Genomic DNA, 22620 nt, shown 5'->3' with positions numbered 1-22620 from the left:
AAAAAACTAGTTGGGCTAGTTGGAGATTCATTCCCTGTGTGCAGTCATGGGATTGTTGTCTTATCACATGACTGGGTATCTGTTTTGATTCCTCAGGAATGGGATGTGACGTAGACAGGATGTTTGTCTTACTGTGTTCCCTGAAGTGGGACTGTTGTCCTTTCTCTTTGCTGTCTGATGCTAGAGAGAGATGCTAGAGAGCCATGTTGAAGTGCTCTGTGTGTATTGTATGTAAATAAAGTAGATTAGCCAACATGCTGAGTTGCTGTGGTCTATCACGCAAGCTGAGCAAACTCTGTGGATCAAGGAGTGTGCTGATGTCTTCTGGCATCAGTCGCTGTGATGTTCAGGCTTAAGAAGCTCCCGAACGATCGTCCAGGAGGAAGGGAACATGCCAGTCGGGCATGTGTCTCTGCCAGGGTCCTACTTGTGAGTAGGCCGTTTCCTGACAGGCCTCATACCTAAATTCCTGTCTCTCCCTCTGCAGGACTTTACTCCGGAGAAGAAGCCTCCGCCAAGGGCTCCACGAAGGGTGGCTGCAGGCGGCTGGAAGAAAAAGGTAAAGGGCCCTTTAAATACAAAGGCCTCACTTTGGAGCCTATTTTTAAAAGAAAAACCTGACTAGCTTTTCAGATAACCTTTTAATCGAATACCTTTTTAAAGAAATGCCTGAAGTAACTGATACTATGGTTCAGTATTGTTTATTCTGTTAACATTTCACTCCAAGAATACCCATTTATCCTAAATAGAACCCAATAAGACAGGCATGGGTGTGCAAATTATTTTTTTAAAATGTGATCTCATTGAGATTCCAAGATGAAATTTGGCAGGGAGCTCTTAGAAATATGAAATAATCAATACTTTTTTGGGGGGGATTTAAAATCTTATTCCATTTTTAAAATCGCTTTTAAAACACTTAAAATTTAAAGTCCATCATGTGACATACCATATTAAAGCCTACGAAGTTTTGAAGAGAGTGGTATTTTTAGTTTTGAAATACAGTCAAACCTCGGCTCCCAAACGCCTAAAACCCCAGAAGTAAATGTTCCGGTTTTCGAACATTTTTCGGAAGCCAAACATCCGACACAGCTTCTGGTTAAGTGCAGGAAGCTCCTGCAGCCAATTGGAAGCTGTGCCTCGGTTCTCGAACATTTCGGAAGCCAAATGGGCTTCCGGAATGACAACCAAGGTTTGACTGTATCTCAATTCTGAGCTTTTAAGGTTTTTGTGTAGTGTAGCAAGACCAAAATTGTCAGGTTTTTTGAAATTTCAAACCCTCATAACTCAACAACAGGGTGAGATAAAAAAAATTAAAAACTGAGATTTTGGGAACTTCTCTTATACTGCTTTTAGGAAACTGAAACCAATGTAAAATGGTAAGGTGAAAGTCATTGGAATGGAATGACCCAGAAGGATCCTAGGAAGCCAGTGTGGTGTAGTGGTTAGCGGTCTGTCGGACCAGGATGCAGGAGAATTTCGAAAACAGCTGCCGAGGGCAAGTTGACCCTGTTACTTTCATGCCCTGATCATTGGCCAGGGAGGCACACACATGCTCTGGCCTGGTAGGGGTCTCCTTGTATCGTGTTGTGTCTTGGCAGAAAATCGAATCGGGCTCCGACTCGGATGCCAAGGCTGATTCGGAGGAAGAGGAGGAGGAGGAGGACGACGACAGAGAGAATGCCAAGGCTCCCACACCCAAGTCTGATTCCGACTCCAACTCGGACGAGTCCGTCAAGAAGCCCTCCCGGGGACGGAAGCCGGGTAGGCGACCTGGTTTTCTTCCCGTAGCTCGGCCCGTTAATGGGTGTGTGTTGTGTGTTTTTGTCCAAAGGGTGAGTTGATGACTTCAAAAATCTTCTTTGGCTGTCTTGGCATGAAATAAGTACTTCTTCAGCAGCCCCGCCCCCCTGTGCCCACTCCCAACTCGCTTGAACAGCTGTTCTTTTCCTTAATAGAAAGAGGGGAAAGGAGGTAAGGATGGAGAGGGTGTGGAGTCCTTTTTAGAGATTCAGGAAGCACCATAGCTCAGTGGTGGAGAACTGCTTTGCGCACAGAAAGTCACTTTTTCAGACCTTAGGGTCTCTGGTTCAAAGCAGCAGCTACCAGGGGATGAGGAAGCCCAAGACTCTGGAGAGCCTTGCTGACGTTCTGAGTAAACCAGGGATAAAGGAACCTCTGGCTCTCTAGATGTTTCCGAACCACAACTCTCATCTTCTCTGGCTATGTTTCCTAGGGCTGGTGGGAGTTTGCGTGGGTTTACCTTTGAAGGTGGCTTGGAAACTACAACTAGTCCCAAATAATAATAATATTTTTTTATTTATACCCCACCCTTCCCGATTTAAAAACCGGGCTCAGGGTGGCTAACAACAAACATAAAAACATTGATTAAAAACGACTTTAAAAACAGCTTAAGAACAGCATAAATACAACATAAATGTGGCATCACCAGGGTTTAACTGGCCAGATTAGCCCTCCTAGGGCCAGCAAGGAGACCAGGGAAGAAAATTAATGTGGGGTCTCAGTAAGGGTTTCTTCATAGAAAGGAAATAAAAATTTCTTTCCAGTAGCACCTTAGAGACCAACTAAGTTTGTTCTTGGTATGAGCTTTCGTGTGCATGCACACTTCTTCAGATACACTGAAACAGAAGTCACCAGAAGAAAGGGGAAGGGAAAAGGAATGGAGGATCAGGCTAAGTTGAAGGCCAGGCGGAATAGCTCTTTCTTACAGGCCCTGCGGAAGGAGATCAAGTCCTGCAGGGACCTAGTCTCAAGGGACAGAGCATTCCACCAGGTCGGAGCCATCACTGAAAAGGCCCTGGCCCTGGTGGACGATAATCTGGCTTCTTTAAGGCCCGGGACCCTTAAGCTATTATTATTCGTGAATCTTAGGGTCCTCTGCGGGACATATCAGGAGAGGCGGTCCCGTAAGTACGAGGGTCCTGGGCCGCATTGGGCTTTAAAGGTCAAAACCAGCACCTTAAACCTGACCCGGTACTCCACCAGGAGCCAGTGCAGCTGGTAAAGCACTGAGTGAATATGCTCCCATGGCAAGGACTCCGTGAGGAGCCTCGCTGGAGCATTCTGTACCCGCTGGAGTTTGTGGGTCAGTTTCAAGGGCAGCCCTGTGTAGAGTGAGTTACAGTAGTCAAGCCTGGAGGTGACAGTTGCACGGATCACTGTGGCCAGGTCGGGTCGGGAGAGGTAAGGCCTTGTGCTGCCGGCGAAACATTTGCCTTTAATGCTACGCTGTACAAGCATCTCCCCATATACGCAGGCCGTTACGGCTCGTCGGTGAAATCGCGTGCATTTGGAACACCGTTGGAAGAGCCAGCAAACGCCCTCTGAACCTCTGGAAACCCTTGAAAATCCCTTTAAAAATTAGCAGCGCTTACCAGGCTAGCCAAGCTCTGCCACAACTACTCCCTCCAAACCTTGCTCAAACTCACCACAGGCTTCAATGATCCGTTGCAAAGGCTCTTGGGATTGCACTTGCAAAGTCTTGTGGGATTGCTAGGCGCTGCTTTCATGCATTTTTTGCCCTTTCTGAGCTCTTTTAGGGCTGTTATTGCAATTTTTAGTCACTTCCAGGTTGGGTGCAGCCGTGTGTCAATTGGCGCATCAGTTGGGGTCGTTTCTTGTATTCCTTCCATTGTATTGCCAAGCAACCTGTTCCTTTGCTGACAAAGATTTCTTCTTGCATGACAAAACTTTTTCCCTCCCCTGCCCCCCCCCTCCAATCTGTTCTGTGGGCTCTCCCAACCCTCCGGGGAGCAGATCTGGGGAGGACATGGTGAGATGTTGCATTGCACAAGCTCAAATCCTTGTGCAAGCCGAACTAGCGCATTGAATATTGCCCCCTGGGTCTGCTGTAGCGTGCCATGAGATCATCGGGGGGGAGGAGATTACATACCTTCTGGTGCGTAAAAAACAGATGGAAAACTCAGAAGTAAATAACCTATTATCATTGCTACTATACCAGCACCACGACTGCTGCTGCTGTTTATTGATTTATTTACTGCCTAATGCCTTGACTGTCTTCTAAGCTGTTTGCAAAGTATGAAATCCCAAATGCACCATAGAACAGTATGGTAAAAATAATACAAGGCTAAAAACAGGAGATCCTTCTCAAGGGATCAAGAGAATGCTTCTGTGAGCAGGTGTGTGCGTCACTAGACACCTGAGTGCCATTTGATGCGGGAGGACTGTGTCTTGCCCTGTTTGCGGGATTCCTAGAGACACTAGAAACAGGGTACAGTAAACCCACAACTTGCGCACATCCAGCTTTATGCACTTGGCAAAATAAAATAAAATTAAAAAGAGGGTGGAAAGAGACCAGGCCCCCGGCGGAAAAGACTTGGGCACATTGCACCCAATGTGTTTTAACTATACAGTGGTGCCCCGCTAGACGAAAATAATTCGTTCTGCGAAAATTTTCGTCTAGCGGGTTTTTCGTCTTGCGGAGCGGCAATGACAGCCGCGCTCCGCAAAACGAAAAAAAAAAAAGACGAAAATTTTTCGTCTTGCGAGGCAGCCCCATAGACTTTTTCGTCTTGCGGGGCAGCCTTCCGCTAGACGAATGCCTTCGTCTAGCGAGTTTTTCGTCTTGCGAGGCATTCGTCTAGCGGGGCACCACTGTACACAGTTTTGGCTTTAGGCGCGACTCCCAGAACGTAACCCCTGTGTAAGCTGAGGGCTTGCTGGACTGGACTGATCTAGCAGGACTATTTGTTGGTTCCCTCGCACATTGGAAGCATTTTTACATCAATAAGACAGATCGTTCCCTCTCAAGCTTAATAGTCTAGGCCAGGCACATCCAACTCCCAAGAGACTGCGATCTACTCCCAGTATAAAAACCTGGCAGTGATCTACCCATTGCCATTGGAGGGAGGAGGAGCATGCATGGGATGGGTGGATTGCCCAGAGTTGTTGAGCCCAGAGTTGTTGAGCTTTTGTGGGGTAGGATTGCCCAGAGTTCTTCAGCTTTTATTTGTTAACTTTTGGTAAACTTTATTTAATCCCACGATCAGTAAGGGTCCCGCGATCTACCACGATCAGCTGGGGATCTACCGGTAGATCGTGATCTACTGGTTGGACATGCCTGGTCTAGGCAAACTAAGGCCTGGGGTCCGGATGTGGCCCAATCGCCTTCTCAATCCGGCCCGTGGGCGGTCCGGGAATCACCACGTTTTTACGAGTAGAATGTGTCCTTTTATTTAAAATGCATTTCTGGGTTATTTGTGGGGCATAGGAGTTCATTCATTTCTCCCCCCCCCAAAAAAAAATATAGTCCGGCCCCACACAAGGTTTGAGGGTCAGTGGACCGACCCACGGCTGAAAAAGGTTGCTGACCCCTGGTCTACATGCACGATGCAAAGGGGAGAGTGAACAGGAGCAAATTCGGGCACCTGCAATGCCCAGTCCGAATGGAAGGGGTTCAAGGAAAGGAGCGGCCCTGCTTCCCTTCTCCCCCTCCGCCGCAGCCGAGTTCCTATGTCGCTCATGCCCTTCCCCGAGTCACAAGAAAAGCCTGCAGCTTTTTCCATGGGATGCGGGTGGGTTGCTTCCAGGGTGGATTTGATTTAAATCATGATTTAAATCACTAGTCAGTAAGGCTTGATTTAAATCAGAGTTTTCTACATAAAGACTAATTCTTGCTGGTATAACTTTAATATGCAAGTAGATGAAGATTTTTAGAATAACAACTTTTCATATTAGTTTTTTTTTATCCCCAGTTTAATAGGTTAATCATTCATATTTGGACAACTTTTCTGTTGTACTTAGGAAGGAGAAAAATAATCATTACCTTAATAATAACAATTTAAATAGATTTATTAGATCCATTCCGCTCCAAACAATCAGAAAAATATTGTTTCTATTCTGTTCACTGAACTTCTTGAAACTTAACACTGAAGGGGTTGATTCTGTATTCATAGGTTTGTAGAATAATAGGATTAAGGTCTTTTTCTCAACTCTGTTCATGTTACAACATTTTTGCTGTGAAGAAGAGGCATGTGATCTCTGCTGAGTCAAATTCAGTTTTGAGAACTGCAAAAGTAAACCAAGCATCTGTGATAATATCTTGTAGGCAGAGAAACTGCCCGATAATCTTACAAAAACCTCTGGATGAGCATAAATGACACTGTGAATGGATTAATGGAATTTATTTACCAAAAAATTAAACATATACAGCCTTATTCTAAATAATTAAAAAACTAATCTTTATTTCATGATTGAATAACCTTTGGATGGTAATATATTTTCCCCCAAAAAACATTTTATTTAAAAAAATCCAATTTAAATAAAAAAAAATCCGATTTTTTTTTTTTTAAAAAGCATTGATTTTTATCCACCCTGGTTGCTTCACTTGAGGAACGTGGTGGCTAGGAGGTGGGTATAGCTAATTCTCTCCTCGTTCCTCTCCCCCCCCCGGCAGCAGCGGAAAAGCCGCCCCCGAAGCCTCGTGGGAGGAAGCCAAAGGCAGAGAAGCTTCCCAGCAGCTCCAGCAGCGACAGGTGAGCAAAGGTGGGGCTGTTGTGAGCACAGGGGTCCACTCACCTCCTCGGACCAGCAGGCACGCCTCGAGTTTAGAGAAGGTGCCATGGGCATCAATTGCAAAGTGGCTGTTGGGGGGTGGGATGGCAGAGCGCAGAATTTGGGAGAGGGTGCAGCCGTTGCTGCCTCCTCCCCCCCCCAGGCCCTCCCCATAACCTCGTGCTTGTCATCCCCTACATCCTGCTGGTCCTGACTCCGGAGGTCACACAATGATTAGTCACACACACTAAGCGCTATTGCTGTCTGATAACAACACAGAACATTCCTCTTTCCCTCTCTCTTTTACACACGCACACTCTCAGGTATATGCAGTCACAAATGTATATATTTCCATTCTCTCTCTCTCTACACATGTGCACCTCTTCCTTTCACAAAGTATGGAGAAGCTCTGAAGAGGCAGGTCAGGAAGTATTCTGGCCTTTCTCTCTATTTCTCTCTTTCCTGTCTCCTCTCCCCTACTCCCCCTTTTGAGAAATGCATCATACAGGCTTCCGTTTAGCAGTGCCTTGCAGGCCAGCTTGAGAAAGCACAGGTTTTTCTTCCTGCCGCCGCCCCTCCCGAGGCTGCGGGTGACAGCGCGGCTCGAAAACCTGCACACACAGGTGCAAAGGTGCCGTTTCTTCACATGTCACTGCCCTGTTGATTTCCCACTCGCTCGCCACTCCTGCTACGGATTTGGCAAATTCCAAAATGCAACAGGGCACTCTGTGAGTGCCGGTTGCCTGTTTTGGCCACGCCAGGCTTCCTCGACCTCGGCCCTCCAGATGTTTTTGGCCTACAACTCCCATGATCCCCAGCTAGCAGGACCAGTGTTCAGGGGTGCTGGGAATTGTAGTCTCAAAACATCCAGAGGGCCGAGATTGAGTCACGCATTCTCATGGGACTTACGAATTCTGTGTTCCTGCGTGCGTCTCTCTTTTTCTCTCTCCTTAAATTAGTGGAAGAGAGCCTTGGCTTTTTGGAGCACGGTAGGGGGTGGATGTCTCTGCGCGAGTTTCAGATTATTACTGCTATTTTAACAACTAAAGCAGACTTAATTCCAAACTGCTTTATCCAGGCGGAATCCAGATTAGAGAAGGAAAATACACACTCACATATATGCAGTCACAAATGTATATCTTTCCACTCTCTCTCTCTGCACAAGTGCACCACTTGCCTCTCACAGCCCTCCCTGAGCTAGGGACCAAGCAGTAGAGGCAGCTGAAATAAAGGACAGACTAGTCTGGTAGCATTTACGCAGGACATTTCAACGATGTGGCTTGCCGTGGTCGCCACATCGAGGATTTGTGCAATCTTTTTAGAAGTCTGGCGCTCAGGAGTAGCCAGCAGCTTGCATCCCAATCCCCCCGCAGTCATTTATTGTCTCTTTCCTTGCCTGCTTCCCCTCCCAGTTGAGAGCCAGTGTGGTGTAGTGGTTAGGAGCGGTAGACTCGTAATCCGGGGAACCGGGTTCGCGTCTCCACTCCTCCACATGCAGCTGCTGGGTGACCTTGGGCTAGTCACACTTCTTTGAAGTCTCTCAGCCCCGCTCACCTCACAGAGTGTTTGTTGTGGGGGAGGAAGGGAAAAGGAGAATGTGAGCCGCTTTGAGACTCCTTCGGGTAGTGAAAAGCGGGATATCAAATCCAAACTCTTCTTCTTCTTCCCAGCGACAGCGACAGCGACGTGGACCGCATCAGTGAGTGGAAGCGCCGCGACGAGGAGCGCCGCCGCGAGCTGGAGGAGAAGCGGAAGCGCGAGCAGGAGGAGGAGCTGCGCCGCCTTCGGGAGCAGGAGCGGGAGGAGAAGGAGCGGAAGAAGGAGAAGGCCGAGAAGGGAGAGGTGGAGCACTCAGACAGCGACAGCAGCGTGGACGACGAGGTCCCCAAGAAGAGCAAGAAGGGGCGGCCCAAGGCCCCGTCATCCTCCGACTCAGAAGTGGAGAAAGAGGTGAGCTGGCAAGGCAGGGGTAGGAGCCCCGTGGGAAAGGGGCCAGGCTGAACTTCATCCCTGGGCGTGCAGAGGTGGTGTGGCCCCTCTGTATGCTTTTGGACCGCCACTGGCCTCAGCCAGCCTGGCCCAACGGCAAAGGAAAATGGGTTGGAGTCCAAGGCTAAGTGTGGTAGTGGTTAAGAGTGGTAGACTCGTAATCTGGTGAACCGGGTTCGCGTCTCCGCTCCTCCACATGCAGCTGCTGGGTGACCTTGGGCTAGTCACACTTCTCTGAAGTCTCTCAGCCCCACTCACCTCACAGAGTGTTTGTTGTGGGGGAGGAAGGGAAAGGAGAATGTGAGCCACTTTGAGACTCCTTTGGGTAGTGATAAAGCGGGATATCAAATCCAAACTCTTCTTCTTCTTCACAAACCAAAAAACCTGCTTCCGGGTTTGCAGCGTTCTTAATCCAAGTTGTTCATAAACTAAGCTGTTCTTAAACCGAGGTACCTCCCTCTCTCTCTCTCTCTCTCTCTCTCTGTGTGTGTGTGTGTGTGTGTGTAAATTTTTATTAAATTTTCTGATTTACATTTCCAAATTTTCATTTAAACAGCCTTAATTCGATGACTTCCCTTCTTCTCTTTCCGTGGTTCATTTTGCATACCATCCATCCCTGCCTATTTTTTCATAAACAAAACCATGGTTACATCCATCAGAACTTATTTTCACCGTTGAATTCATCTTAATGCTACCAGCGTTTTTAAATGAACACAATTTTCACCCGTTAATTATTCAGTAAACGTTTTCCAGTTTTCTTTAAATGTACATTCTTGTTCTCTTATTCTATACTGTATGTTAGATCTGCAAGCTGCACGTATTCCATCCGTTTAAGTTGCCATTCTTCTTTAGTTGGGACCTCGCTCGTTTTCCATTTTTTGGGCTAACCAAACACCAGCCGCAGTAGTAGCGTACATAAATATTCTTTTTTGACACCTGGGAATTTTCCTCTGAATTATCCCCAACAAAAAGGACTCTGTTTTTTTGTTTTTGGAAAAGTACTATATTTTTAAACATTTTTTCAATTAATTACATATCATTTCCCAATACTCGTTTCCCCTTTTTACAAGTCTACCACATATGATAAAACATACCCTCAATCTCATTAAATCTCCAACACTTATCTGATTCGGACTTCTGCAACCCTGTTCTTCACACAGATTTCCAGTGGCCATTGCCCACTTCCCTGCTCTGAACGTAGCCCCAGGATTTTCTTTTCTGCCTATTATTTTTTCTTGGATTTTCCAAATTACTGCAAATCATTACCGAATTGATGCAGTTTAATACAATTTCCCAAAACCAGTTCCCCCTCTCTCCTTACAAGATATGTCCAAGATAGACCCCTCTGTTGCTGCATTAGTTCTCAATTAATCTCTAGTTGACATCTCAGTAATTGCCAATAATATTTTCCATCAGCTGCCCCTTTACGTCCCTGCAAATACAGTGGTCCCTCAGGTTACATACGCTTCAGGTTACATACTCCGCTAACCCAGAAATAACGCTTCAGGTTAAGAACTTAGCTTCAGGATAAGAACAGAAATCGTGCTCTGGCGGCGCAGCGGCAGTGGGAGGCCCCATTAGCTAAAGTGGTGCTTCAGGTTAAGAACAGTTTCAGGTTAAGAACTGACCTCCGGAACGAATTAAGTACGTAACCAGAGGTACCACTGTAAACCAAACAAACCTTAGTGTATACTGTATATTCAACAACAGCATGTGTGTTATTTCCCCCCATTTTCACTTAAATCATTTACTTGGGTTTTTAAGAAGTTTTTTTTTCCAGAGTTCAGTGTCATTTTCCAACTTAAATATTCTCTCATCCTTGTTCAAATCTGGATTCTCCCCTCATTACAGCTCCTTGGTTTCTGCCTGCTCTGCCCAAGGTCACATTCCTTCTCACAGATAACAGAGTCAAACCGCAGTCTCTCGGAGAGGGAACCATGTAATGGCCAGCCATCAGGATTCCAACACTCCAGTGTATTATAGACATATCATTTCCAGTACAACTCTGTGCCCATTACGATAAGCATCACTATGCCAAGCTGCGTCCCATTTCATTCAGCCTCTTTGTGGCCTAAATTCCTCCCATCATAACAAAGTCAGCTGCCGTCTAAAGGGTCGTGACGATTATGGCGTACAGCTGATGAGAACCCCAAATTTTGTTTTTTAAAGGTTTTGTCAAGCAACATTTTTATGGTCAAAAAATAAACATTGTCATTGAAGAAAAATTACCGCTATGGAAGAAAAATAATCATACTATTTCTGACAGTTCTTAATGGATAATTAAGTCAAACAAATAGGTATTTTAAAAGCAAACTGGATCAAACATCTGTCACAGTTTTCCTACTATAACTGCTGAACAGAGCTAGAATCGAGGTCTAGTGCTATTCCAAAAAGAAATGTCATGAAACAAGAAGAATTCAACTGAAATAGTAATCATCTTCACTTTTTGTAGTTAAATCTACAACTTGTACCCCTTTTTGTTTAGCTTCTGGAGGCTGGGAGCGGAAAACCAGTTTTCTTCCCACCTAAAATAAAGCCAGAAAATATAAACCTAAAAAACAAACAAACAATTTCAACTTTGGGGTTTTCATCAGCTGTGCGCCATAATATCACAGTTATAACAAGAAAAGGCTTGACATATCCCGCTTTGCATGCCATGAGTCTATCTCATATATTAAACTCCAGTAGCTAATGAAAACAGTTGCTTACACAAATGGGCTTTTACACGATATTCTAATTTTTCGAGTTTCACCTGTATATAAAGGAGTTGTTTAGAATGATTAACAGGAAGAAAATGAGGAATAAAAGCTGTAAATACAGACCAGAGGTGAGACCAGTGAAAAAGCCAGTTCTCTTGCCTTGTCTGGGCTGGGGCCTCAGATGATGACAGCATTGTTTGGGCTGGTGCATAGGGGGGAGAGGCTGTGCTTTGAGGCATTGCAGTCCTGAGCCTGTACATAGGAAAGCAGCTGTTTTACCATAGCCCTGCAGAGATCAAAAGAACAGGGGAAGCCTGGGAGGTTTTTCGCTGGGATGTGATCGCCTATCTTGTGACCTTCTCATTTTCTTTCCCCCTCCAGGTGAAAAAGCCTCTGAAGAAGCAGCAGTCCTCCGAGATCTCGAGGAAACAGAGTCAAAAGGAGAAGAGGGGCCAAGCAGACGAGAAGACCCGGAACAGGTTAAATAATAATAATAATAATAATAATAATAATAATAATAATAATAATAATAATAATAATAATAATAATAATAATAATGTTATTTATACCCCACCCACTCTGGGCAGCTCCCAACAGAATATCAAAAACACAATAAAACATCAAATATTAAAAACTTCCCTAAACAGGGTTGCCTTCAGGTGTCTACTATAAGTCAGATAGTTGTTTATTTCCTTGACATCAGACAGGAGGGCGTTCCACAGGGCGGGCGCCACCACTGAGAAGGCCCTCTGCCTGGTTCCCTGTAACTTCACTTCTCGCAGGGAGGGAACCGCCAGAAGGCCCTCGGAGCTGGACCTCAGTGTCCGGGCTGAACGATGGGGGTGGAGACGCTCCTTCAGGTATACTGGGCCGAGGCCGTATACCTCAGCCCAGTACAGTGGTACCCCGGGTTACGCACACCCCGTGTTGCGGACGTTCGAGTTGTGAATGCCCGCAACCCAGAAGTGTTTCCGGAGCGCGTGTGACCCACGCACAACCCCCGGATGCGCAAAAGCGTTCTGCGCACTTCGCGCATTCGCAGAAGCGCTCAAATCGCACTTATTCCAGGTTGTTTTTTTTGTGCGTTTGTGATACACATGCCCGTGTTACGTACCGCGACCCGGAACGGATCGCGTACATAACCCGGGGTACCACTGTATACCTGAGTCAGTTCCCAACATGCTTTGAAGAGGGAGGTTTAATGTAGTTTGATGAAACAGATTAGGGCAGCTTTTCTCTTCATCTTCTTCTTTTTAGTATGCCACTCTTCATTCATAGATCTCAGAGCAGCTCACAACATACCTAGGGAGAGCTTCTGTAGTGAGCTGGGAGAGAAAACTAGTGCCAAGCATTAAGCTTACGTTCGCTTTGGTAGGAGTTTCCTCCAAACACATTGAGAACTGAATTTGTTAACGGAGCGTTCCCTTGCCCATTTATGGTCCCGTCCATATTCCAATCCTTAAAGTTCAGCGCCTTGGTCTTGAATCGGGCTCTGAAACAGTTTGGTGACCTTTTATTACTGGCAATGAATGTGCCCAGCAAGCAGCCCCAGTTTTAGAGTCTTGCACCCAGTTCTTTGTTAGCTCCAGTTTCTGGACCATCTTCAAGGGCAGCCCAACATGCGGCACGTTGCAGTAGTCAAACCAACTAGCTGCAGGCCTTGACATTTTAGGGAGCGCTGGGTTGCCCGTTTGCAGGTTTTTCCATAGGCATGGAGTAGACACAGCCCGCTCCGCAGCATCGGTTCTGCTTCTTACCCTCTTTTTCTCTCCTGTCTCTAGAGCTTTGAAAGCAGAACGAGGCCGGAAAAAGTCAGAGCTGCTCCCTGAAAGGAGGGTGGAGAAGAAGAAAGGTAAAAAAGGGGTTGGAGAAGGAGAGAAAAGGGAAATGTGATGGGGGTTTGCTTTGGTGATGGGGTGGTAGGCGGGGAAGTGACATGCTTTTCCCGGCTTTCAAAAAACCTTTGCGCTGTCTGCAGAACCCACGATCGAGGAGAAACTCCAGAAGTTGCACAGCGAGATCAAGTTTGCTCTGAAAGTCGACAATCCGGTAAGCTGGAGCCCCCTCTTCATTGAGCCTGTTTTTTCCCTGGAAAGCTCTCCTTACAAGTCCCAGGTTTGCCTGCAGGTTCCTGCCCCCGTAAAGGATTTGCTTGCTGTTTCTGCTGCCGGAGAACTCTTCTGTGATGTCCACCTGAGGCAGGTGTGGGGTTCCTGCTGCCGTCCAAATGGTGCAGGATTCCAACCCCTGCCATTCCTTACTGTTAGACATGCTGATTGGGGCCGATTGGAGTTGTAGGTGCATCAACAAGTGGGGGGCCGCATGTCCCCCCCAGCCCTGGAGCCGAGGGGACGGGTCTCTTGTCCCACTGTTTTCCCCTTCTCCAATCCAATGAACGGCAGTGGGACACCCAGACACACAACCCCACCCCTTTCCACCTGCACTCTTGAGTTGATACAGGCCTGGGAACAGGACATCCCCAGGTGATGCTTCTAATGGCATAAACCCTGTATACCTGAAGGAGCGTCTCCACCCCCATTGCTCAGCCCGGACACTGGGGTGCAGCGCCAAGGACCTTCTAGTGGTTCCCTCGCAGCGAGAAGTGAAGTTACAGGCAACCAGGCACGGGGCCTTCTCGGTAGTGGCACCTTCCCTGTGGAACACCCTCCCATCAAATGTCAAGGAGATGAGTAACTCTACAACTTTTAGAAGACATCTGAAGTCAGCTGTGTATGGGGAAGTTTTTAATGTTTGATGTTTTGTGGTGTTTCAGATATTTTGTCGGGAGCCGCCCCAGAGCAGCTGGGGCGACCCAGTTAGATGGGCGGCTAATCATCACCATGGCCGTTCTTTGTCGTTGTTATTATAATTATTCTCCGTAAGCAGAGTTGGTGTAAGCTCCGGCGGGCCAAATGGTCACTGTGCCCAAAATCCTGTTTCTCTAGGACATCAAAAGGTGTCTGAGCGCGTTGGAAGAACTGGGCAGCCTGCAAGTCACCTCTCAGATCCTCCAGAAACACACGAACGTCGTGGCCACTCTAAAAAAGGTAAGGGGGTGGTGGGTGGGGATTGGGGAGGCCCCACTACTTGTGCACAGCCTTGAGGACATGTGTGGTGCTGTGGTCTAAACCAATAATAATAAAAACAATAACAATAATAATAATAATAAATTTTTATTTATACCCTGCCCTGCCCTTCCCCACCAAACCAGGCTCTGGGCGGCTAACACCAATAAAATCACAACAAAAACATAAAACAATTCATTAAAAATACAGGTTAAAATAAAATTAAAAATTGAATTTAGACTGCAGCCTCATTTTTAAGTAGCCCACCAATCACACCAAAAGAATGAAACATCAGGGTTAAACTGAAACCAACCCAAAGGCCAGGTGGAACAGCTCCGTCTTGCAGGCCCTGCGGAAAGATGCCAAATCCCGCAGGGCCCTGGTTTCTTGTGACAGACCGTTCCACCAAGTCGGGGCCAGTACTGAGAAGGCCCTGGCATCCTTGTGACTCAGGACCTCCAAAAAGTTATTATTTGAGGACCTTAAGGTCCTACCCGGGACATACCAGGAGAGGCGGTCCCTTAGGTACGAGCCACTTGGGCTTGCCGATCGGAAGGTCGGCGGTTCGAATCCCCGCCACGGGTTGAGCTCCCGTTGCTCTGTCCCAGCTCCTGCCAGCCTAGCAGTTCGAAAGCAAGCAAGGGCAAGTAGATAAGTAGGCACCGCTGCGGCGGGAAGGTAAACGGCGTTTTTGTGCGCTCTGGTTTCCGTCACGGTGTCTCGTTGCGCCAGAAGCTGTTTAGTCCCGCTGGCCACACGACCTGGAAAGCTGTCTGTGGACAAACGCCGGCTCCCTCGGCCTGAAAGCGAGATGAACGCCACAACCCCATAGTCGCCTTGGACTGGACTGAACTGTCCAGGGGGTCCTCTACAGCCTTGCTTTTGTTGCCAAGTCCCCCTGCTGCCTGCTTGACCTTGTGTGTGTTGTGATATCAGTACAAGCCGAGCTGCGAAGACGCTGAAGCAGCAAGGTCACTTGACTTGACTAAGAGTCATATTTCACTCTGTGAGAAACACACTAGCCATAGTAGCCCACTCACATGTGATGTCATTGTATTTTACTATTGTACTCTTTACTTTCAGTTCTGCATCAGGAGGTGCAGACGCTTTACAGACAGCTCTGAAATAATGAGCTGCTGCGCAGAGGCATACTCTGCTCTTTATCTACAATAAAGTAGGTTTTTAGCCTAAAAGGCTTGTGTGTGTTGTTTTCAAGCTGGGAACAACCGCATATTACATTGTGCCCCTGGACTCCAGAAGCCAGAGGGCATGGAAGCTTCGTCCGTCTTGGGGGTCAGTCTCTCAACTTGCCCCCGCGGGAAGTTTTTCATAACAGTGTGTGCCCCTCAGATGCACCCGAGTATGTTGTCTCTTAATGCTGTTTCTTGCTGCATTAACTCAATTGCTTGCAGTGGCCTCCTCTGCTTCGATTTATTTGTTTAAACATATACAAAGCCGCATTTCCCATATAAAATAATGCCGGGCGACACATCTTTCCCTTTAGCAAGCCACCTCCCTCTCCTCCAGGATCCTAAGCGTGTAGGAATGGGCCTTGCAGAGTCAGGCCCCAAGGGGCCGCCCCAGTTGAGCAGTGACCAGTCGCATGCCCCTCTGCTGTAGCTCTCCAGTGGCGCATGGCCTCTGAACCTAAATGTGCAGCAGCCATTGAGTTTCACAGTAGAAGGATCATCTGGTGTGGTAATTTAAAACACTATTAAAACAGTTTAAAGCAATTGCATATTCTTAGCCAACAATTGGGACGGTTGGGAAAGATGGAGGGCACAAGGAGAAGGGGACGACAGAGGATGAGATGGTTGGACAGTGTTCTCGAAGCTACTAACATGAGTTTGGTCAAACTGCGAGAGGCAGTGAAGGATAGGCGTGCCTGGCGTGCTCTGGTCCATGGGGTCACGAAGAGTCAGACACGACTGAACTATAACAACAACAGCCAACGATTTCATGGTTGCCAGGAGCAGCATCTTTTAGCCATCAATATGCTTGGGGTGAACAGGAATATTTACCCCAAGCTGGATAGCTCAGTCGCTAGAGCATGTATTTTTTATTGGGGGTGGGGGAGAGATAAATTTCATTATAATGTCAGATTCCTGGACAGGTGGTCCAGTTCACCGGTCAAGGTGGGTGTGGGATGTAAGGATGCGGCCACAGAGCCAAAGGGGTTCCCACCCGCGGTATATAGAATTAAAAGTCCTGCAACTGATAAGTTATTTCCTTCCAAAGGGTGATGGCTGTAATGGGAATACAGTCGTACCTTGGAAGTCGAACAGAATCCTTTCCGGAAGCCCATTCGACTTCCAAAACGTTCGGAAACCAAAGCGCGGCTTCCAAAAGGTTAGACGTCCGGCTTCCAAAAAATAGTTCGCAAACCGGAACAGTCACTTACAGGATTGCGGCCACAACGTTCGAGAACTAAGCTGTACCTTGATAAGCTTGTGTTTTGAATCCACCAAGTTAGAGCCTTTTACATTTTATATCTGCGCCTAATTTGAAAGTGTCTAAAACCCCGTGTTTGTTTGTAATAAGATTCGGCGTTACAAGGCTAACAAAGAAGTGATGGAGAAGGCAGCCGAGGTCTACACATGCCTGAAGTCCCGCGTCCTGGGGCCGAAGGTCGGGGCGAACCAGAAAGTCAACAGGACTGATTCGGAGAAGGAGAAGGACAAAGGGGAGGGGGACAAAGGCAAGGATAAGCTGCCTGAAGGAGAAATGCAGAATGAGACGGGCGAGGAAGAGACGAGTGCTGGTAAGGGGCTTTTGGCAAGAGAGACCCTCTCTGAGTGGGGTTGGGGTTGGCTGGGAGGGAGGGAGGGACAGGCAGGGAAGGGACTTGGAGATTGTTCCCACTCTCTTCAATCAGCCTTCCTCAGTCCTTCACAGCCAGGGAACCCAAGTGGGCAGTGATGGAGGAACTGGGAGGAGCTTAATCTTTTTATGACGGATGTCAGGGACTGGCTGGATGCAGAGGGAGTGGTGGGAGGCACCAGCTGGGAGACCCCATGGGAAGAAGGCTCAAAGCCAGGGGAGTGGTTATGGGATGATGATAGGGATGTGGGTGACGTTCTGGTCTAAACCACTGAGCCTCTTGGGCTTGCCGATCAAAAGGTCAGCTGTTCAAATCCCTGCGACGGGGTGAGCTCCCGTTTCTCAGTCCCCGCTCCTGCCAACCTAGCAGTTTGAAAGCACACCAGCGCAAGTAGATAAATAGGTACCGCTGCGGGAAGGTAAACAGCGTTTCCGTGCGCTCTGGTTTCCGTCACGGTGTCCAGTTGCGCCAGAACTGGGTTTAGTCCTGCTGGCCGCATGACCCGGAAAGCTGTCTGTGGACAAACGCCGGCTCCTTCCAGTGAGATGAGCGCTGCAACCCCCTAGTCGCCTTTGACTGGACTTAACCATCCAGGAGTCCTTTACCTTTTTGTGGGATGATGATGATGATGAGTGGTCGGAGAGAGAAGAGGGAGCGGAATGAGAGGAGCAGGTGCCTGAAATTGAAGAGGCAACAGGGTTTACTGAGCAGGAAGAGGCTGTGGCAGAGAGCAATTCAGACTCTGAGGAGGGAGGCAGAGAGGATTCCAGCCGCTGAAGAATCCAGAGAGTTTCCCGCTCCATTTTTGACCAACTCCCTTTCCTTCTGGTATGGGCATAGCCAAGATTTATGTTAAGGGGGAGTAGGATGTTAGATGGGACAGAACCAATTTATCTGCAACGTGTCTGGTCCGTTAGTCAAGTATTTTTATATCTACCGTCGTACCTCGGGTTATGTACGCTCCGGGTTGCGTACTTTTCGGGTTACGAACTCCGCTAACTCGGAAGCGCAACCGAACGCGCGCGCAATTTGTGCATGCGCAGAGCGTTTTTTTCGGGGGGGGGTTCGGTCTGCGCATGCACAGAACGAATTGTTTGGGTTACGTCCTTTTCGGGTTACGTACTGTAACCCAGAACGGATTAAGTACGTAACCTGGGGTACCACTGTACTTGATTTAGGGGGTGCAGCTGCACCCCCCTGGCTACGCCCATGACCCTGGTCTCCTAGAACACACAGCGAAATTTAAAAAAAAAAAGCAGAGCAGAGGATGGTTTTGCAACTGCTTGGGAAAGACCTCGGAGAGGAGGAGCCTTAGAGAGCGGTGGGAAGTCCTCACAACTGCCTCATTGGGGCAAGACCTACTGGGAAGAGTTGCTGTGATCACTAGGTTCATTTGAATAAAGAGTTAACTTCCCTGACGCCGTTTTTTTAATTTTATTTTTATTGCTGACCCACACTCCTGACAACAGATTGCCCCTTCCTGTTCTCTCGCCTGGGGGGTTTACATCTCTTTTCTTCCCCAGACCTCCCAGCTCCTGTGAACGGGGAGTCGGGAGCCCAGAAAGGAGAAGGCGTGACAGACAACAAGGATGGAGACGAAGATTGGACTTCCGGGGACGTCAAGGGAAGGGCTTCCCCCGAAGACAGCCACAACGAGTAGGGGTTCTTTCTGGCCTTTCTTGTGGGTTTGGTTGTGCTGCTTAGGAGATGCCGTGCCTCCTCACTCCAGAGGCTGCAACTGAAAAGTGTTGCAGTTAGGGGAGTGTTTAAAAAAAATCCCTGCAGTCCATATAACTTCAGAAACCCAATTTTGGGAGTTGGAATCGGACATAACTTGCATGCCTTGGGACAGAAGTTGGAATGAGGTCATTTTTCCAAGGGACGGGGAAAGACCCTTATTGGGGTCAGAGGCATCTGCATTATCCAGAGTCAGGCTCCTGGCCCACCTAACACAGGCCCCAGAGCCGCCTCAAGGGGCCCCCCTGCCCCCCCCAAACCTTTGTTTTCCTGCCTTGGGGTGGTAGAAGATCATTCTCATCCCACCTTGTCTCCCAACCCCTTCCTCTCTGTGCTACTGCAGGACGCAAGACTATTCTGCGACGGAGCGGGCAGGAGCAGAACGGGAGGCGATCCACATGGAGTCGGACTCCGTGGAGGAAGATGACGGGAGCTGAAACCGAGGGGGGGAGGCCCCTGCGAAGAAGCAGCGCCGGGCGGGTTGCGATGCTTGCAGCCCCCGGGGAGGCGAGGTCTCTGCCTTACCCTGTCTTTCAGAGATGCTTTTCCAAGCCACACAGTAGATGACGTTCTAGGTCGGCCTTCCCTGACTTGGTGCCTCCCAGAGTGCGGTTTCCGTTTCGTTTCCTAGACCTCTGCTCCCATCTCCCGTGGCCGTTGGCCATGCTAGCAGGGGGCTCATGGGAGTTGGAGTCCAGCAGTGCCTGGAGGGCACCTGGTTGGGGAAGCTTGTTCCTAAGTCATATCCCTTCCTCCCTGAGCCCTCTCCTCTCCCTCTCCCTCTCCCTCCCATTTCCCAGCCCTCTTATCGCTCCTTGGAGGATTATGAACTTCTGGGGCAGCCCCACAACCGCTGTATGTTTGTATTGGTTCCCTGTTTTTGATTTCCCCCACTCTCTGTCCAGTCTCCCCCCACCCAACCCAACCCACCCCTTTTACTCTTGTGATTTCAACAGACGTGAAATGAATATATAAAGGGTTGTTTTTTAATGAAAAGAAAATGCCATTCATCCTTGTCAGACTTCTTTACTGAGTTTTTCTCTCTCTCTCTCTCTTGGTGGGGGGGAATGGGAGAGAGATGGAGTGGGGAGGGAGAAAGATTGTGCTTTAATCACCCCAGGCTTGTGGTGGTCCGTGGCTTCAGATTTCAAGGGTGCCGCCTGTCAAATTCTGTTTCTGCAGGGTCTGGACTGTTCTGTGTTTCAAACAAGGCGTAGTGATCACTCGCTGCTCCAGATGTTGCAGAACCACAGATTCCATCAATGTGGGCCGTTGGCCATGCCTGTTGGAGCTGATGGGATTTGTAGTTGAGCAACATCTAGGAGGGCCAAAGGTTCTCCTTCTCGGTTGTAAAATCTGGCTGGGCTTCTCTCCTTATGTTGTCCTGGCAGGGCATTCAGCTTTGATTTTATTATCTCTTCTCTGAGTTGTGTTACGGCCTATAGGTGATTTCCCCCCAGCTCTTTATTTGTGTGCGTCACCATTGTGCCTCCCCTCCTCCCTAGGTACACTGCCGCTTACGATAGTTGGTTTGCCACCCTCTCCAGCCGTGACAGAGAGGCCTTTCAAGAAGTTTTAGTGTGCTGATATGGGTCAGTTTCTGCACAATATAATCCTCTCATGCACTGCTGCAAAGATATCGGAAGCCCTTCCACAATGCCTGACTAGAACGCTGGGCTGTTGGCCTCTCAGCCTAGCCGAAACTCCTTGTGTGGGTTGTGTCCGAATGCCCACTAACTGTTCCCCTGAAAGAATCCTACCATCTCATTCTCCTTAATACGAGACTGGTTTCAACCCTATCGGCAAGACACTGGTGTGTGCAAAACTAGCTGAGCAGTTTTGCATTTTCATTTTGTTTTTCAAATGCTGTGTTATTGGGTGGGTGGTGGCGTTGGTCTTTTTATGTCTTTTAAAACAAAAACAAAAAACCTCTCCGCAGGTAGAAAACACACCCAGCAGGGGAGTAGGTAGGAGACTGGCTAGCTAGCTTAGGGGAAGCATTCAGAGTGGTGTCTGAAGCGGCACAGTCAATTCTGCAACCAGCTCTTAGTGCCAGCAACTACCTTGGGCAGCAATTGAGAGACAAAGTATGGAGAAGCTCTGAAGAGGCAGGACAGGAAGTGTTCTGGCCTCTCTCTCTCTCATCTATCCTGTCTCCTCTCCCCTACCCCCCTTTTGAGAAATGCATCATAGAGGCTTCCGTTTAGCAGTGCCTTGAAGGGCACCTTGAGAAAGCACAGGTTTTTCTTCCTGCCGCCGCCCCTCCTGAAGCAGCGGGTGACAGTGGCTCAAAAACCTGCACACACAGGTGCAAAGATGCCGTTTCTTCATATGTCACTGCCCTGTTGATTTTCCACTCGCTACTGATTTGGCAAATTCCAAAATGCAACAGGGCACTCTGTGAGTGCCAGATGGCTGTTTTGGCCACGCCAGGCTTCCTCAACCTCGGCCCTCCAGATGTTTTTGGCCTACAACTCCCATGATCCCTAGCTAGCAGGACCAGTGGTCAGGGGTGCTGGGAATTGTAGTCTCAAAACATCCAGAGGGCCGAGATTGAGGAATCCTGGGCCACGCCTTCTCATGGGACTTACGAATTCTGTGTTCCTGCGTGCGTCTCTCTTTTTCTCTCTCCTTAGGTTAGTGGAAGAGTGTCTTGGCTTTTTGGAGCGCAGTAGGGGGTGGGTGTCTCTGCGTGAGTTTCAGATTATTACTATTTTTTAAACAACTGAAGCAGACTTAATTCCAAACTGCTTTACCCAGGCGGAATCCACATTGGAGGATGAAACTGCCGAAATATTGTCTGAAGCATCATTTTGTTTTCGGAAACCATGAAATAAACATGTTCCTGTCTGATAAGAAAGAGGAGTGTTTTGACTGTCAGTTGTAGCTGAATTGGCTGCAGAATCATCCTTTCAAAATATCTCAGCTTTTGGGTTTGGGGTCTTTTCCAATGCTAGAGCAGACCCATTGAATTTAATGAACCCAACCGAGCTGTGCCCGTTAACTTCAGCAGGTCTGCTAAAAGTAGGACGGGCATTGGAGACAACCCTTTGTTGTTAAATCAAGCTTCCAAGCAAAAGAAATATCAAATTTCATCTGCGAGAGGAATTACAGAATGCCACTTCCAGAGTGTATGGATGGGTCAGTTCCTTCTGAGGCTCCTTACGGCTCGGGGGGAAAAAAGAACAAAATAGGGAAGGTAAGAGAAATTGTTTAATTTACGTAATTTATACAGGTTGAAGGAGAGTCCTGTTGCTGAGTGTTGGGAGGGAGTAACCTTGGTGCAGAATTCCTGAAAGGAGAGCATAGGAAGGGGTGTGCTAAGCAGTGCACAACTAACTTTTGAAGGAAGTGGAAGAAAGGTGTGTGTGATGCTCGAGAAGGAGATTGTTTGATTGGAGATAAGTTCATGTCGCCATTCCGCCCCGCACAAACAGCCTAGAATTGGATCCCCGTAACAGCCCAGTTCTGAGGGCAGCCCAGAAATCTCTCTCCAATAGCAGGGCTGAATCCTGGAATACGGGGGTGCCTGTTTCTTAGTCTTATCACCAAGCAGCTGTGGACTCCTGCCACCCCACACACCTAGAACTCTGTGGGCTGCCTGTGGCCGCATATCTGGGCAGGATGTTCTGCTTAAGGGTTAAGCCCACATTCCTCTTCCTTCTACAGAAAAAGAAGGAAACCCCCCCCCCCCACTCCTGCTATTCTCCTCTCCCTCCTCCCAACCAAAGATTCCTACACCCCCTCCCTTTTAAAATAGCTTAGCAGGGTGGTGAAA

General features: G+C 48.1%; 1 protein-coding gene across 2 annotated transcripts in view; it reads left to right on the top strand.

Moving 5' to 3' along the window:
- HDGFL2 (HDGF like 2) overlaps positions 1–19407 on the top strand; it is a 32275-nt gene extending 12868 nt beyond the window's left edge. Inside the window, exons 6-16 of one of the 2 annotated variants that reach the window (XM_033136547.1) lie at positions 488–559; positions 1599–1761; positions 6434–6512; positions 8202–8481; positions 11601–11698; positions 13001–13071; positions 13198–13268; positions 14165–14266; positions 16826–17045; positions 18629–18761; positions 19186–19407. In XM_033136547.1, coding sequence (XP_032992438.1) covers positions 488–559; positions 1599–1761; positions 6434–6512; positions 8202–8481; positions 11601–11698; positions 13001–13071; positions 13198–13268; positions 14165–14266; positions 16826–17045; positions 18629–18761; positions 19186–19279 — 1383 coding nt within the window. In that variant the 3' untranslated portion in view covers positions 19280–19407. Of the gene's footprint in view, positions 1–487; positions 560–1598; positions 1762–6430; positions 6513–8201; positions 8482–11600; positions 11699–13000; positions 13072–13197; positions 13269–14164; positions 14267–16825; positions 17046–18628; positions 18762–19185 lie in introns of both variants that reach the window. The other variant, XM_033136546.1, reaches the window with a different exon arrangement.
- Positions 19408–22620: the final 3213 nt, after the last annotated feature.

This window comes from Lacerta agilis, chromosome 18 (genome assembly GCF_009819535.1).
Source record: "Lacerta agilis isolate rLacAgi1 chromosome 18, rLacAgi1.pri, whole genome shotgun sequence".
NCBI classification, from domain to species: domain Eukaryota; kingdom Metazoa; phylum Chordata; class Lepidosauria; order Squamata; family Lacertidae; genus Lacerta; species Lacerta agilis.
The sequence above is the reverse complement of the archived record's forward strand: the minus strand, read 5'-3'. Positions and strand labels throughout refer to the sequence as shown.